At 38.0% G+C, this 18767-nt stretch overlaps 1 protein-coding gene across 1 annotated transcript in view; it reads right to left on the reverse strand.

The window, feature by feature from the left end:
- The window catches only part of KCNH8 (potassium voltage-gated channel subfamily H member 8), a 278568-nt gene that overhangs the window by 155924 nt on the left and 103877 nt on the right, over nt 1–18767 (reverse strand). Inside the window, exon 3 of the mRNA XM_045857209.1 lies at nt 439–570. Within this exon, the coding sequence (XP_045713165.1) occupies nt 439–570 (132 nt within the window). The remainder of the gene's footprint in view (nt 1–438; nt 571–18767) is intronic.

Consider the following 18767-nt stretch of genomic DNA (forward strand, 5'->3'; position numbering starts at 1 on the left):
AGTTTTTATTTTGTATGTAAAATGAAATTTTGCATGCCTAAATTTTGAGCTCCTGCAATTAAAATAAAACTGAGAGATGTATTTTTAATCACATGTTTTTAACTTCACTTATCATTTTATGAACAAAACGTTCATTTTTCCCTAATAAATTAAGTTGGTATCAATCTTCTTACTTCAATAAATTGTTTTCCTACCATCAACCTATTTGCATAGGGATATGAACTTCTGGTTCCTGTCAATTGAATCTTTAGTATAAGGAAGAGAATGCAAATTCATGTATATCCCTGATATTTTGGAATAGGTATCAAATACTGACTGCCTGGAGTTATGAATATTTATCAGTTGCTGTTTAATACAAAATGATTTTTTCAGAGCATTTCAGTAAACAACTTCAAAATGTTATTCCATCTGTCAATGTTTTCTGAAAACAGTACAAACCTTCTTTTTTATCTTCTGGAGTGATCTTTACTTTTGTATCTGTTATATCTTTGAAGGATGCGAGAAAAAGTACCACATCTCCTTTCTCGTTCTTTATGGGAACAATGTCCAACAGGCACCAAAATGGAGACCCTGCAACAATAGTAACAATACAAATCAACCACTGCCTTGTGTTTTTTATCCTATAAAAATCTCAGAAATCAGTGGTACATTTAATAAAGTCCTTACTGTTTTCTTCTATCCCACAACTCCCCCCCAAAAATCTTAAAAATGTCAGTTTTCAGATTCCATCAATGTTTAACCCATGTACATAGCTCTTCATTCCCAAATGAAAAGCTATCTCTGAAAATCAGGCAGTATTTTAAACAAAAACACTTGTCTGCGCTGAGACATTTTTGCTTATGTCATTCAAATTGTATTTCTTCTTTGAACTGGCTGTTGATGATGAAGAATTTCACTTCATGAAGCTTTGCCCCTTCCCACCCCCACCACATACTAGTTCACAAATAAAGACCTTTGTTTGGTACGAGTTCAACAGGGGTTTATTTAGTCAATTTAAAAAAATGATTGCTCACCAGAAAGGCTAAAATTGAAAAGATGGAAAATACCAAGTTTGAGGTCAAATGTGTACTCACGTAAACTCTCCTACATTGCTGGCTGATAGCAAATTAATACATATACTTTAAAACCTGCTCCAAAGTATTAAGACATATTCTCATAATACAATGATATACGACAATGTGAATGTGAATGAACAATGTACAAAAACTGACAATGAATGGGATGAATATCGATAACAATATGTTGAGCAAAAGTAGCCAGATGCAAATGAGTGGAATGCAGTATAAATACATTTGCATTAAGCACGAAGACAGGGAAAACTAATCTATTAGTCAGAAGTCAGGTAAAGTAGTTAGCTTTGGGATACTGTGATTAGAAGAGGATACAGGTCAGGGGTTCTGGGATGCTGGTCACCTTACTTTTTTTCTATGATCTTCATGTTGTTTACAGAGGTGGTCAGTTTTTGAGAACTAACCAGCTCTCAACTTTGACTATGGGTATTTTTCATTATGTGTGTTTTATTTCAAGAACACATTTTAAAAAGCAATAAAGTTCAATTCTATTTTTTTAGCAAAAGAACCATCAGAAATATCATTAACAGGCTCAAGTTTAAGCCTAAGACTTATGTTTTGAAATGTTTTTGTATACATGGGTGAGCAAAAGTAAGTTTATGGTTTGTTTGTATGGAAAAAGATATGTAGTTTATGATTACCACAATAGCTTTATTAACTCAAAAAGAATAAACTCTGTGTTTCATGTACTCACAGCTGTAAACATACTTTTGCACACCCTGGTATTTTAAAATACACACTTAAAAATACACACAAATTCACACTAGATTTTATACTAAAAAGCATTCTTGGGAAGAAATATTGGAAAATTATGAAGTTGTTGATTAAAAGTAAACTATTAATCCATTCACATATAATTTTCCTTTATTTTTCTTTAGATAGGAAAAACTTTAATACTGTAAATTTCTATCTTACTTGGGAGTTGATCTCAAAGTTAGGTGTAAGACAGAAATAACAGACTCAGAAATAGTCTCGATGTTTTACTGTATCTCACGATTTCCAACACAGCTGATATGTCCACCCAGCCTCGGGATCTGTCATTATTTTTCTTTAGTTGAACACCAGATGAACCACTTGATTTATATTTAGGAACCATCTGACATAAAAATAATATTTTTATAGCTGCTGCTGTTGTATTTTTCAAAGTGGGGATGAATTCACATGCAATAAATGTGTATATGATGTGTTATGATGTGTTTAGTACATAAAGCATGGAGTATGTGCCTGTCCCCTAGATCCTCCTAAAAGTTTTAGAACCATGGTTTCCTCTTTGCTTTTTTTTGTCTCACGCTTACAGTTTTCTTCCGTTCATGTTCCTTAATATCTGTGCCACAGCAATCCCATTTTAGTACTTCATCACCAGACTCCATGAGACCTCAGACCCAACCTCCACTCCAATGTTAATTAGCCATGTGACCATAGGGAAGTCAAATAACTTCTCTGGAACCTGATTCTCTCAATCATAATATTCTTACATCCTTTGATCCATGCTGGATATAATATTCTAAAAAAGTGAGTCAGTAAATCTATTCTATTGTCTATGACTAATGGAGAAACCTTATAAGTGAGCCATACTTTTGGCAAAACACTGCTACCTCCATCATCCTAGGATGGCTCTTACTTCAAATTTTTTCTATGGTTACTACTTCAAGTTGAAAGCCCTCTTCACTAATTCTGTAGCTATGGTAGGAACAAAAAGAACCATTGGACCAAGCTATCAATCAGACCCTAGAGTCAGTAATAGTGGGGACATGGAAAATGGTATGAATCTGATATTTTAGTTCACATTTTAAAAGCAGCTCTCTGTCAATTACCTTGTAAGAGCATCATCCAAGTCAGAATAGAGGTTATTAATTTTCCTGAAAAGCCATTTTATCTATACACTCAAACCAGGATCATTATTGTCTCCACAGAGCCTTTGCATGGGTGTACCAATGTATTTTAGAGAGAAGCAAAAGCATAAAATGAGGTGAAAGCCAGGAAATAGCTGCCAACACTACAGCATTCTCTAACCAGCCCTTGATGCACACTAGTCATTTCACATCATGTTCTGGGAGAGCTGAAAGGTCACTTTGAGATCTGTCTTTTAAGACAGAATGAGATGGGTTCTTTGACGTTTTCTAAATTCAGTAAGACTTCATTAATGTGGGTGCCCCTATATTCAAGTTTTATAATGATTTGGCATGAACTAGGCTGATGTCTACCTTCCAGTTGCATATGTGACAAATGAAAAAGTACATTAGGAAAACAGAGTACAGGACATATAGACCTATTTCCTCCCTCCGTCCCTTCCTCCTTCACCTTCCCTTCTTCCCTTCTTCTTTCAACTGCTCCTTCAACCATATCCATACCACCTCCCTTACAAATATGGTTGTGATACCTCTAAAGTTAGAAAGCAAGGCATATGACACTTGCTTCCTTTTCCAGAAAGAGGAACAATGCCAAATGCTACCAATCAGGTTCAAAGCAATACCTTTCACAAAGTTTGCTTGCTTATGCTTCCCTGTTCCCCTAAATCTCTCCACCAGGCCCTCTGCGCTAACTCTCTGACAAAATCTTCAACCTTCCATGATGGTAATAATTCAAGCCTATTCCCCAGGGTCAGCTTCTTCCTTTTCACCCAAGGGCACAGTGATGGTCATGCAATGCCTTTTAGTTAGCAGCAGTCCAGGCCTGGCACAGTAAGTCTCTATCGGAGTGAGGTGGAAGGGGGCAAGTCCCCCCACCCTCAGATTCTGAGATGTGGAGGATTCTTAAAAGCAGGGTTAGAGGGCAGAAATCTTGTGTCAATTTTAACTCCTTTTGTATGTATAGCGCAGCCAGTAATTACCATGTGGGTTGGTGAGTGCTAAAACAGATGAGGCTCTCCCAGGATTTAAGTTAATAACACCTTTAATTTCCCTGGATAAGTACAATTCATGTGGAGAAAACAGGGTTTATACCCTATATGGTAAAATGTATTTTCAGGATTGCCTAAATAATTATACAGAGCTTAAATCTGGTGGAATGTTCCATGTCTCCATTTTGGTGCTTTCTTTTTCTTCACTGGGAAACAAGGACACAGGAAAATTTGACTCGCTAATATTTACAAGTGAAAAAAGATTTATATGTATTCCATATATGCCACAAAGATTATATTTGGCAATGTGAAAACTAATGATAAGGTTTCCAGCAGCAGTTCATGGTTTAATAATCTAACACAAGGAGGTGCCAATATAAAGAAAACTGAGTTGTGAGTGGTTTCCTTCTCTTGAATGACTATGCTCTCATAATGAGTTGTTACAAGTTGCATTTCTCGGCATCACACAAAATGGGACATGGACACATGTCCTCCTGGTTCTTGTATCAAGCAGGATTTTAGCTCGGTTTTTAATGATAAATATATGTGTTCTTAGTTTTTGCAATTATGACAACAATATTACAATATGCTAAATGTCATCGGCATCAGTCTCATGAGAACTACATATTTTCAGATGCTTCTCACATTTCACATTAAATCTAATGAGTCTTGTTTTCAACAACCATTGTTGCAGTGCTACTTACTTATGATGTGGTGACAAGCTTGGCAGTTTTCAAACATCAGTCCAGGGGATAATTGGGGTGGGGTGGGAAAATGACCACAGGTACGTGAACAAGGCCACTGCTAATAGGAGCTGAATTCCGGGACACTTCCATCTGTAGCAGCAAGAGTAAAGCAGCGATAGGAGGGCTACGGAGTCAGCACAGAGCACTTTACCACATTGGCTAGTGCGCTGTTCGGGCCTTAATTGTCTCTTGCCCACACTTCAAGTGTTGTTCTCTGTCTCTAGTCTGTCTCCCATGCTGCTTCCGATAAGCTGTGAAAATATATGGTCCTGAAGAAAAACACCCAGTAACTTTTCATTGTTTGCTTAAAGCATTAGCATAACATTCCAAACTTGTATTAATTTCAAGAGACTAGAAAGGAAAACAAGAGTGGGATGGCTAATGTGAGGAATGAACTTAAAGAAAGTGTCATACGAAAAAGGGCAGGGAAGTTCCCTTGGAGTACCCAGAGCAGACAGGCCCCTACAGCAGCATCACCAGCCCTTTTTGGTATTCGTACTATACTAAGGATGAAAGCAATGATTCTTTGGTGAAATAGCAGGTAAAGGATTCAACTTATCTTCAGAGAACACCTCTTCCAAGGACTATCCATCTACAGTGCAGCCCATATAAGTTTTAAGTCTGCTCAATCCCTGTTCAGTTTGCTTTGAGTGGACACCCCTCCTCCAAACACTCCAGGACACTAGTGGACCAAAGTGAAGGGCCCTGGGGCCCTGATGCCTTGAGTAAAGGGCAGAGTGGGGTTGGTGAGAGATGAACTGAAACAGCTGGAGACTTCTCTGAGCTGGACAGTGGCTACAAACACCTTTCATTTCAATGTTTAATGAATAATAAAGAGCTCATAAACAATGTATTTTAAATTTGTTTCAGTATAGAAAAAAATTGGCAAAATACATACAGCATATTAATGGTGGTAGATTATGGAACTATCATTTCTATGTTTTTTTCTTCTTCAGATCTTTCCTTATTTTCAGTTTTTCCAGAATAAGCATGAGGAAACATATAGTGGAGATTATGTCAGCTCTAGAGATTTAGAATAAGAAGTGTAAGGAGTGCAAGACTGGGCAATATGAGTGATGAGGTCATGTTTCTGGGTCAATCAGTTTATGTATTCCCCATGATTATTTCAGTTCTAATATTGCAGATGTTCCATTTCAAAATTTGAGAAAAGTTCCATGTTAAGTGAGAATATTCAAAAGAAGAGATGGGAAAAGGAAAGGAAAAAAGGAAGGAAGGGAGGAAGGGAGGGAGAAAAAAAAGAAAGAAGGGTGAATCAAATGATGCTGAACTAATTTGAAGGTGTCAAGTTTTGATTTTTTTTTCTTCTTTCCATTTTGCTCCAAATTCACTTTGTCCTTAAATAAAATACTTTGTTCCTCTCCCAGGAGTATGTATAGCCACTTTCCAGAAATCTCTAATAATTATGTGGAAGAGAAGCTTAGGAGCTTGAGATCCAAAGAGTATCCCCAAGATGGGCTTGGTCAATAGTTCCAACATCCTTGTTCAACAAATTGTTTACTGTATTATTGACCAGCAGAGCTATTACTTCCTTTAAGAAAATCAAAGTGCTCCTGATGATAAACACAGGTAATTCTTACTTACAATTGAGAGGACTTTCTATATGGTTTAAACACAAATTCAGCTGGGATAGGTTTTGAGGAGGAGCCAGGGCATTTGGGTACAGTCTGATGCGAAATATAGGTTTAAAGCAGTCCTGAAAATATTCCACACACAGCAACGGTTTAGTAATAGCTGTCATTTATTAACCTTCTATTATGTACTAGACACTGGGCCACATACTTTTTATGGATCATATCTAAACTCCTCACTGATCAACCTGACCAATATTTTACCGAACTGAATCGTACTTTACAAATCTGAAAATTGAGATGGATAATGTTGTCTTGAGGGTCATGGAGCTAAGCATCAAAGACCAAGGTTTAAGATAAGCCTTTGATATTCCAATTTTTCTTTACTATATATTCTAAGAATGGTCCTATTCTATGAACAATGTTTGAGGAATTGAGTTTCACTTCCATTTAATTTCCCTTTCTACCCATGCTATAGGACATAATGACACACATAGTTTTAAGAATGTCACATTATAAAAGAAGAAAGTGAAGTAAAACCTTTCGATAATCAACAAGTTTCACTCTCAAGCCTATAATAAGAGTAGAACTTCCTTTTGAAATAAGATTCAGCTACTTTGGTGTCAGACTGGAATGTATCCTTAATTAAGGTACACCTGGCACTTGTTCTTAATTTGCTTGAGTAGCCACTGAGACAATGAGACCACAAAACCACCGTTTGTGCTGCTATTAACTAAAACAACGAGAATGCACTTTTACAAGCTTCATAATGGAAGTTTCTAACTATGGTTATCTAGTTGTTGATGTATGTGTATGTTACTGACTGTTGAGTTGACCCCAACTCCTGGCGATTCCATGAAGGAGTAATGCTTTCATTGTCTTGTTCTTAGCAGTTGTGCTCAGTTTGCAGAGACTCATGCCTACATCTTCTTTTATAGAGCCAATCTATCTCATGTTTGGTTTTCCTCTTTCCTCACTGCCTTCTATTTTTCCCCAGCATTATTGTGTTTTCCTAAAAACCCTGACTTCTCATAATGTTCCCAAAGTAGGACAGCTTCAGTTTTGTAATTTTTGCCTCCAGCAATGGTTCAGGCTTACTCTGCTCTAAGACTCACTGTTAATGAATGCATTACCATATTCTGACATCATTCACAAAGCCTTTGTCTGACCCCTCCTCTCAATATGTTTCTACTTCTCCATTTCATAGGAAACTTCAGAAAAGGCGAACCCCGGCTCTAGGTAGAACACATGGCAACATCCTCCGAACTTATTTTTTCTAAGACTGGAAACAACAAAGAGAACTGAGTCCTAATCAACTCTGAACCATGGCTCTCTCTTTTCAATGATCATCTTGGGGAAAGAAGACCTAATGCAAGGGACAGCTGTTAGCAGAAAAATACCTGATCCAACAGGTTTAGCTTCATGATTGCTACTTGTAAGCCACTTCTTTCTGGCAACAAAGCACTGAAATAGACTTACTCCCTTGATACTTGACTTCAAGAAAAGCAATTTAAGATTTCTTCAAACTTGCAGTTGTTTGTTTGGTGAAAAAGAATTTGCTTTAAATGAGAATTTGAGGATAAAATTAACCCTCTATAACTGCACAAAGCTTCCATTGGAGGAATCTATGGTTTTTGCAGGGCAATGAAAATGATGTTTGGTGCCAATAAACACAATACCTACATGACCTCAGAATGGTTAAGAGGTTTGGGGACTCTGGATTTAGTTTAGGACCTCCCCAAAATATTTGGAGATTACATTGTAAGCAATTGGATATAGTTATTCATTTATACAACAACTATTTACTGAGTGCATATTATGGCCAGAAACTTTTAAGTGTTTGGATATATCAGTAAATAAAACAGAATAGAACTCTGTCTTGTGTCCTAAGAGAACTTATATTCTACTCTGGAGAGAAAAACAATAAATTATAAATAATTATATAGTTTATTAGAGGTTTTAAATGGTACAGCAAAAAGAAAATGTAGAGCAGGGTAAGGGGATATAGGATGTGGGAAAAGGGTATAGGATGGTAGCATGCCATAATTAAGGACTTATTCATGAAAATGCTACTTAATATTTGTGTGTTATTGCTAACAGTGTTTTAGCTAACATTGTTTTAGAGCTAGCAGTGAAAAGAGCATGATGCAGATCTGAAGTCAAGCAAAGAAGAGAAGAAAGGCAGGAAAATTGAATAGCAGTGTCTTAGGCTGCAGTGTAATTCTAATGATAGTTCACTGTAGCCATCAGGGAGTCATCCAGCCAAGTCGACCATTAGAGCAGCTCTCCATCTCCCAGGAATAGAACTGTCTTAGCATCCCTGCTCACTTGGTCATTGGCTGGGAGCAGCCCATGGAAAGTTTGGCCTCTGTGCTGTGATGTGTTTCAGACTACAGCGGTTGAGGCTGTCAGCCAATTAGTCCCCTGCAATCAAAGATACAAGAGGCACATTCTCATGGTTGCTGTATTAGCAAAATAGACATCTCGGATTTTTGACAGAATGGCATCTTGCCCCTTCCTCTTGTCCCTGCACATTCATATTCCATTGGGAATCAAACCTCTTCTGTGCATGACTAGTCCTCACAGGAGGAATGAACAAATGGTCCACACTGGACCAATCAGGCTTTTGCCTCTGGTAATTTCAACCTTGAACAGAGGAACCCAAGATCAAACAAAGAGGAAGCAGATTCATTCAACAATGAGGGCCAGAAAAATCTTTCCAGTTATTCCTGCTACTTAGACTTTACAGAACACTACCACTCCCTGCCTTTACAAGGGCTAACTGCTCATTACTTTCTTTGATTCCATAAATAACAACATGTTTTCACTAAATGATTATTTTTGTCTAAGTTAACTAGGATCAATGTATGTTGCTTATAAAAACATCTTAGTTACAAAATGATATATTCAGAAAAGATAGTCAAGATGTAATGTAAAGAACACAGAACTTAGATGACATTGCATGTGGAAGAGTCCTGGGTTCTCCCACATTCTTGCTGAGTATCCTCAGATACAAGTTTTACATCTCTCTGTATCACATCTGCATACTGGATATGTGGTCACTTCTTGTGATTAAGAGCTTTGAAGAGGTCAATATATATAAAAGTACTTATACCTTTTGACTAGTTATATAAAGTAAGGGTTTTGCTTCTATGTGCTTTAACTTTTTTAACCATAAAAAGCAATGAGGCACAACTATGGCTCAGTATTGATATTTGTTAAAGCCAGATGGTAGTATGGGGAGAGAGTATGTATTATGAAAATTGTTTTCTTCTGCCTATGTATAAAACATTTTGTATTTTTTTAATTAAGAGAATATCACTCTGTAAAATGATGAATTATTTAGTATTTCTTTGCTCATCTATTCTAATATCAAGTTGTAGTACACAAAGTTATCTTAAATTTCTGGAGTTGAAGATCTTTTTTTAAGATTTTATTTATTCATTTCTAGAGAGGGAAGGGAGGGAGAAAGAGAGATAGAGAGAAACATCAATGTGTGGTTGCTGGGGGGTGTGGCCTGCAACCCAGGCATGTGCCCTGACTGGGAATTGAACCTGCGATGCTTTGGTTCACAGACTGTGCTCAATCCACTGAGCTACACCAGCCAGGGCAAGAAGATCTTAAAGATTATGAGATGGAATTCCGTGTTGTAAAGTTGAAAATCCTCAGTTTATAGTGGTTAAGTCAACTGTCCAAGGTCAAAATGTTAATTGTTGGAAGAGTTGAAACTAAACCTTAAATCATATGACTCTCAACTTTATGGGGTTTGTGCTAAGACACAGTGCATTTCTCCAAACATTAAATAAAAATCACCAAAGGAAAAATATCACATAAGTGAATAATCTAGTTTTGATGTCTTTAAAGGAAAAATGGTAGTGTTTGTATATATTATTGATTAATTTAGCCGGGATTTGTAACAAATCCAGCATTGATCAAATCCTTTTTAAGCAATTAGGTTCACATTAGAACCTGTGTTTAAAACATTGGGCAAAGGAGATAAAAAAAGAATGGAAAATATGTCCTATGAGAGAGCCTATGTTTTGAGATGAGCGTTTGAAAACAAGGAAAAAGGAATTAAGCAGATACAGTTAAGGATCTCATGACAATTCTCCAGTGTATAAATAGAAGGTTGCAGTTTTGGGCGTCAAGTTAGCACTTTCCAAGAACATGCAGACAACAAACATACTGCATATTTCTTCCATTGTGCAAACTCTCAGTGAAGACTCATGAACACTGTGCCAGATTGCCCTGAGTCACAAGTTGGCAGGCATGTGAGACAAAACAGTTAGACGCTTCCTCGACTCACTGCTTCTGCTCTAAACTGCAGCTGGTATCTCTCCAGAAACTTGAGGCCAAAACCTAGCACCTGGGTAAGCACTGCTGTACCCACCATGCTCAGGTGAGGTATTAGCACCAACAAGCCTGCCCCAAGGCAGACATCGCCAGTGAAAAAATAAATTTATGCATAATATTTTCTCACTAGCTTCTATACAACTATAGGAATTTTCCTCCAAAATAAAGACATTTGGAATCTATACATGTAATTAAAACTTGACAATTCAGAATTCTTCTAACCACATGGGCTCTAATTTGTTATTCTACCTAACAGATTTGATAGGTTCATCTTCAGAGGTCAGGAAACATCACTTTGTAAAGGGCTAGATACTATTTTTAACTTTGTAGTTCATATAATCTCTGTATCGTCTACTTCACTCTGCCATTAGAGTGCTAAAATAGTAACAGATAATACACGAACAAAGGAGCACAGCTGTTTTCCAAGAAAACGTCCTTTACAGAAACAGGCGTTGGTCCACAGTCCACACTTTGCCTTCCTGCAGAGGCCTGCCAACTGACTACTGTACGCTAGCCGTTCATTCTTGAGTCCTTGGGAGTTTTGCCCAGGCTTTTTACTACCACAGTACTAGGAAGAAGTGCTATTAGTTGGTGCAAGAACCAGCTAAAGTCTTTCTTTAGGTAGAACCTAGACTATGAATGTCTTAGTGGTGCACATTCTAAAAGATTATCCAGATAACCTTCATTTCTTAAGTAAAGTGTCATCATTTCTTTTCTCCTTTGGCTATGAGAATAGATTTAATTGTCTTTTACCTAAAAAACCAGTTGAGAGGGATCATTGACAAAGCTTTTCCTCCAATTTCATAACCAGAAGCTACTTTGGAGATTATGGCACTGACTAGGAACTCTCTGAGCGGCATTACAAAGCAAAATACATGCAAATCAGGAGCCTACAGGAGTGAAATGGAAACTGCTCAGAGCCTACAGGCGGCAGGCCAACACAACTAGCAGCTAAAAAATGTTCCACACTTACTAGTCTGGCAATCTCTTCATGCACGTAGATGAGCAGATAGTTTTCTAAACCATTCTAAATATTATATATAGTGAAACTACCTTAGGCAAAAGGCAATTTTTTAAACCTTAAAATACATTCTGGGTTTAATGCTTTCCCTTTTAATATCTCTTTTTAGGAGCATTGTTAACAAGATTTCTTTTGCTGTTTGACTCCTCCAGTATTTCTGAAACAGTGCCTTAAAAAAAAAACAGAACAGGATGTTTCAAAAGATAATTTAGTGGACTCAAAATTGAGGAATTCTGGGAAAGTAAAGGCTTCAAGAAAATAGCTCTTCTTATCAGATTAAACCAACTCTCAAGTTAGAGTTTGATTATATTGCGAATTGGTAATACCAAGCCATAAGATATTTTGTCACTTGATGTCATTTTTAACAATGATGCATCTTGGGTCCTATCATCAGTGCTTGTGGATTCATAAGTATTAAAAGAAACAAACACACCAAAAACAAAATCTGTGCCCCAGATTTCCCTCCCCTCTCATGTCAAAACATATACATTCAACAAAGTTTAAAAAGCCAGATGCACATTTTAGAGTCATTTCTGGCACATCATTCCTTCCCATCCCCCAACTTCAGAGATCAAATCCTGTCCATGCCAGTGGCTAAACCTCTAAAATCTGTTTTAAATCCATTCACTCTCTTCCATCTTTATTGGCCACATCCTGGACTAAGCCAGGATTCTCAAACTGCTGTGTGCATCCAAATCCCCTGAAGGGCTTGGGAGGGCACAGATTGCAGCGAGGCCCCACCTCCAGATCTGATTCTGTAGGTCTGCATGAGACATTCCTTACAAGTTCCAAGTGATACCAATACAACTAGTCTTCAGAGCACCCTCTGAGCAGCACTTGTCTGACTGACCATTAGCACTTAATGTGGACCACCAGCAAAAATGATCTTTGTAAAATGGAATAGTCATCATGTGACTTCCCTGCTTAGAACACTGAGTGCCTTTAGTTCGTTCTCTGGTGATAGCCTGGGCTTGATCTATAAAATCCCTGTGACCTGTCTGATTCTTATCTACCTGATTCTTATTCTAATCACGTGGGGATGGGAACGTGATTCCTTGGTGCATGTTCATGAGAGAGACTTGGACTTTTCTTTTTTCAAATGAAGCAGTCTCTTGTGGGACCTTTACATGTGTGACTCTCTGCCTAGAATGCTTTTATCCTTTCCTGCACATACTCATCTTCAATCTACTCATCCCTCAAAATTCAACTCAAACATCACTTCCTTGATGAAGCCTTTTTTGTAGTGGAGGCTAGGTTGTATATCCTGTTATTCCCTCCATAACAGCCTGTAACTTGCCTGCAAACTAATTAACAGGTTTGTGTGATTATTTGATGTATCTTTCTCAGTAGACTATAAGGGTCAAGAGAACCAGGAAAATATATTTTATTTTCTCTTGCACTCTCTCATATTCAAAGCAGAGTGCCTGGCCCAAACATCACATGCACTCTAAGATTTGTGTTCAAAGAACAAAGTTATTTATTATATGATGAATTTCAACTTTATAATAAAATTGCTCTGGTTGCAAAGATGATAACTAACATTTATTGAGTGTCTATGTGCCAGGCACCACGCAAAGCACTCTGCAAGAAATATTTCCTCTAAACTTATGAGGTAGATGCTATTACCATTACAATCATCTTAATTCTAGCCATTTTACAGATGAGATGATTGAAGCTCAGGAAGTTAAAATACATTATCCCCCAAAGCAGAGTTCATAAGCATGGGAGCTTTTTTGCCTGGTAGGAACAAATCTAGACACAGAATCATTACAGCCAACATTTATGTCATTCTTTATATCACTTACTTTCTTTAACTGATCCCCTTCATAGTATTAATAAAAAATCTCATCTCTTTTTGCCTCTTCTAGGCAAGAGTAGATATTGAAGGGTAAGATGACTTGGCTAAAGTAATGCACAGCACGTCAGTGACTTAGCCAGAACACAAACTCAAGTCTTCACATACAAAGCTTGTAATTTTTTCCACTGAAGGTGATTAAAAAGTACTCTCCATGGTAAAAGGATTTTTTATTACATTTCTTTTTAAAAATATTCATCTGGAAATTTAAGCATCCTGCCAAGTTGTTAAAGGCCAACAATTATACTACTTCTTGAGGCATTCTTTCAGCTTTGAGAGATATTCACATGCCAGAGCTTCTAGGTAGAGCAAAAATGCTTCTTTGTCTTATATTCAGAGGGTTCTCATTGTCTCCAATACCAAGCACAAGGATTGCTGAGCTGTGCGTAAGTTACTAGCTTTGTCTGCATTCTTTGGCGCTGTCTCTCCAGCTGCTCCCTCTTGCCTTTTATTGCCAGCATGCTCTGGGGAGGCACTCACCTGTCTTGGCTGCCTTATTTGTTTACCTCCTTTGTGCCTGCACTGGCCCAACCTCCCAGAGGCAGCTGTGATAGAAAGGACTAAGAGCAAAGGGATGTCAATGAATAAACTCTCCAGAGTCTAATCCTACATTCTTGAATTAAGGTACCTCAGGACAACCTGGTAGCTCCTCATGCAAAAAGATGTTGACATAGTAACCTAGCAGAAAACTCCAAAACACCACTTTCTCTACCTATGCGGGACAGAAAATTGGAATGAATTCTCCAAGTTGAAAAGAAGAAAAATATTCTAGTAATGAAACCAGTGTCTAAAAAGCAGAAAGAAATGGAGTGAACGGGGTTAGGGGTCTGGGGAAACTATGAAGGAGAGGCAACCCGTTAGAGATGAAACAAGAGCAACGTGAGTTCATAGAAGAATGTGGAAGGAGACTGATAAAGAACCTCGTCTCTTCCAATACGGCAATAGTTCAGGGCGTCAGTTGAAAGAGCAAGACAGACATTTTTATTTATTCATCCAAATCAGTAGGTGTTTATTATATACCAAGGACTGTTTTAGGCACTGTAGATACCAAGATTAATATGGCACCAGAAAGTTCATCCTCAACCATGCACAATCTAAAGGAGAAGATAGGCGTATAAAAAGAAGGTTATAGCACAGAATGTGTCTAAGTTGGTTTGGGCTACTATAACAATGTACTATAGATTGAATGACTTACAAACAACAGAAATTTATTTCTCATAGCTCTGAAGGCCAGAAGTCTTAGATCAGAATGCCAGGATGGTCTGGTGAGGATACTCTTCTAAGATGCTGAGTGCTGACTTTTCACTATATCCTCACATTGCAAAAAGAAACCAAGCTGGCTTTCTGGCCTCTTCATATAAGGGCACTAATCCTATGAATAAGGGCTGTGTCCTTAAGACCTAATTATCTCCTAAATGCCCTGCTTCCGAATTGAATGGGGGTTGGGGTTTCAACTCACAAATTTTAGGGGGCAAACATTCTGTTTATTGCAAGATGTACCTATGACAAAGAATGGAAACAGGACACGAAACAGGTCATAGTTGTTGAAGGCCTCACAGAGGAGTTAAGCTTGAACTAAGTCTTGATGATTTTATTAGCTTAATGTGAGAGTGGAGGAGGGGGTGAGTGTATCATTCCTGGCAGGGGGAACATGAAATACAAAAGCACAAGACAAGTTAAAATATGAAACATTAAAAAATAAAAAGTATAGAAGAGGTTGAAACATGGGATTATTCTAGAATATGAATGAGGAGTCAGGAGAGAAAAAAAAGGTGGAAAGGGAAAGGATGACTTTGAAGGGACAGATTATAGACTAAAGCAAGTTCATGAGTGGCCTTGTATGCCAGACTAAAGAGTTTGCATTTATCCTGAAAAGAAATGAGGAACACCGAAGGCTTTATCATAGATTAGTGGCATGATCAGATTGGTATTGTAGGAAAATGGCTTTGGAGGCAGTGAGGAAGGGGAATCTCAGGGGGCACAACTGGAGACTTGGGTGACCAGTTACGAAGAATTGTTGCAACTCAGGGCCTTGAATATGAGTCTGAACTAAGGCAGTGGTAGGATGAATAGCTTTTCATACCAGGGCAAAAAGGTGTAGGTGGGTGCCCTAGAGATCTGAATTTCTGGTGCCTGTTATTGTATATCTTTGGTAGGTGTCATGGAGTGAAAACTCATTACTGGAAAATAAAGCACAATTCTATTTTTAAATAATCACAACCAGTCAATATTATATAATTATTCATGTTGAGCATATACTCTAAGCATGACTAGAATGGTATAATTTTGTGTGTGTGTTAATCTCATAATTCTTACACAGTCCAAACACATAGAGCTCTTGGCTAAGGCATAACAGAATCTTTACAGGATCTTTTTGAAGATGGTTAGATGCCCATGGCTTTCTAGTAGGGTGACAGGAAACTAGTAACCAGCCCATAGGCCTAGGCTTGGAGTCACCCAGGACCAGGCATTAGATTCAGGCACCTAACTGTGAGATCCTGAGGGTCTGGCACACTGGGAAATGGGAGTACACAGGTCCTTCTAGTTGGGAGGAAATGTCAGGGGAGAAAGGGATATTTATTAAATTACTATAATGTTCAGGACCAGCCTCCTAAAGGGTTCTGGGCTTTGGTTTAATGATCTGCTGTTAGTGTCTTGAATTTTTTTGTATTTTTTAAGGTGTCTATATTTTCATATTGTCATGGGCCCTACAAATTATGTAGCTTATCCTGATAATGTATGTTGTACAGTGGTTATTTCATTTGGTCCTTCATCAGACATCTATGAGGGTAGCATTGTTATAAAAAAGATCAAGATGAGACTCAGACAAGCAAAGTCACTTAAGTAGGGTACATACCTAGGGAGTAGAAGAGAGCTAAGATTCAACCCCAGGCCTCTCTTAACTATTGCTCTCTTTATAGTAGCTATTCAGAACTAGTCTTTAGCCTGGGCACAATAAGTACAGTGGAAAGACCTTGTCCAGGGCTTGATCCTCCAAGTTCAATATCACTTCTCACCATAGAGAGAGAACCTTTAATATAATAAGCTTCCTTTGTTTCAATGGGAACTTGTTTAGCACCAAAGATTCTCAAACATTGTGGTTGTATTTCATTTCTGGCTAATAAATATGGAATAATGAATAGCCACAGGTACACAAATGAAGGCCCTTAATGGGGTATTTCCTTGCTAGTTTGCCAGTGATTCCTGGAGGGAGGGGCATGGAGAGCACCTGAGAAGTCCATCCATCTATTCTTATAGAGCAGGGGGAGGTGAGGAAGAACCATGAGCTTCCTATGTAGAAAGCTCAGGTTGACCATGCCCATGAGCATGGCTTAGTGTTTAAGGTACAGGAGTCAGGAATCAGATGGGGTCAAGACTTGGATTCCAGCCTTCCACTTAACTCCTCTGTGAATCAGTTTAACTGTGAAATGGGGAATTAATAAGATCTGCCTCAAAGGTTTGATGTGAGGATTAAATGAAGTAACAACCCAGGCAAAGAGCAGAGCATAGAGCTTGGCCCACAGTGGACACTCAGTAAATGTTAGCTGCAGCTATTTTATGAAGTTGTCTGTGTTAAGTCAGGAAGGCTGACGTTGAAGAAGTGAAGGTATGTAGGAATCTAGTTAGGTAGGGGCAGTGACTGCTCAATTTCAGCAGGACAGGCAAAGCTAAGCAGTTCCTGATGAATGCACAGACGACCCATCTACACATCCATCTCTCTTTGTTCCCATCATTCTGGCTGGACAGCCTGGTTGAACACTTCAATAAATGGGCTTATGTAAAAGTTCTGTTCATTGATTAAACAATACAACCTTAAGCATGGGTAAAGAAAAAGAACAAGCTTTTTGTTAGAGTAGCTTGCTCAGATATATGAGAAGTAGACCAGGAAAGCTGCCTACATTTACAAGTGCAAAGCTTGAATATATGCAAGTGATAAGAAAAACTGCAAGGCAGTCTCCTCACTCAGGCTGCACGAGCTGATTTTAGCTCATGTTCTTTCTGACCCCTTTGCCTTCCTGCTACAATAACTTTGAATCTGTTTACGGTACTTGCATTCCTGAGCTTCATCTCTTGAATGCAAAAGCCACAGGACAGAAATATGAAATACTAATCTTCTACCAAGGTATGTGAGGGACGCCATCCAAGATCTTCCAAAGCAATGCATCTCTCACCTGAACCCCACCAAAGACCAAACTTCTGTTGGCTCCACAAGGCAGAAGAATCATGTGGCAAAGTCCAGTCTTGATTCCTGACCAACACTTGCAAGATACAATGGTTTCTATGTTAAACCACTAAGTTCTAAAGTAGTTGTCACAGAGCAATAGATAACTGGAACACTAGATCCCACCTTCACTGGCTTTTCAGGAATTTAAATCTGCCTTTGGCTCTTCACAAATACTTCTAATCTCTAGAAAGAATGTCTACACAGTCCAGTTCACTTGGCTCCCAAGAATGCAGACTCACAGTTATTTGTTGTCCTCCAGACTTATTTTGATGCTGCCCAAGGGACCATGGCATGCAAAGCTAATGCTCATGGTAATGCAGCTTGGACAGCCTCAGTAGCCCAAGGAGATTTTTTTTATGAAAAAATATTGCACTTGCTTTTGTATTGCCTTTCTCTTGAACTCGTGTCTGTGACCTTGGGAAAGCAAGTTGTGGAAATAATCTTGCTTCTCAGTTCTCTCTCCTTCTTCCCAGGCTCTCACTCCACCTTAAGAGAAGGTTTCTTTTATTTTCTCTAGTCTTAAGCCTGGTTTCTCTAGCTCTTGTTAAAATAGATTCCTAATTCCTGGCTATCTGGATTGCCTCACTGTTCTCTGGATATGCTGAAAATCTAAACTGACGACCAATATTACCCATGCTGGGAAGAGCCATGTCCATAGAATACATTCATTAAGACATCACACTGCGTTAAAATGAATTTTCTTATTGCTCATTTATTACATGAATGGGCATGACACTCCTTGCTCTGAAATTTGGATCTTACATAAAACCATTCTATATTCAATGCTACAATCTCATTTCTTAAGTCAAATAAGGAAGTAACTATGCTGCACATTTTAAATGTTAATTTTGAGAATAATTTGACATTCTACAACACCAAAGCTTTGACTTTTTTCTATATTGAGCTCCAACTCTAAAGTACCTAGAGGGCATAATCAAATATTCTAAAAATCTTCTGCACAGTCATATTGAATAACTGAGTATAATAGAACTCACTAAGAATATCTTAAATATAAACCTAACATTAGGAGGAAAATAATGTGTCTTATTATAACTATTTACAATGATCA

Source organism: Phyllostomus hastatus, unplaced genomic scaffold (assembly GCF_019186645.2).
Source record: "Phyllostomus hastatus isolate PE091 unplaced genomic scaffold, TTU_PhHast_1.1 phas_scaffold_129, whole genome shotgun sequence".
NCBI lineage: Eukaryota > Metazoa > Chordata > Mammalia > Chiroptera > Phyllostomidae > Phyllostomus > Phyllostomus hastatus.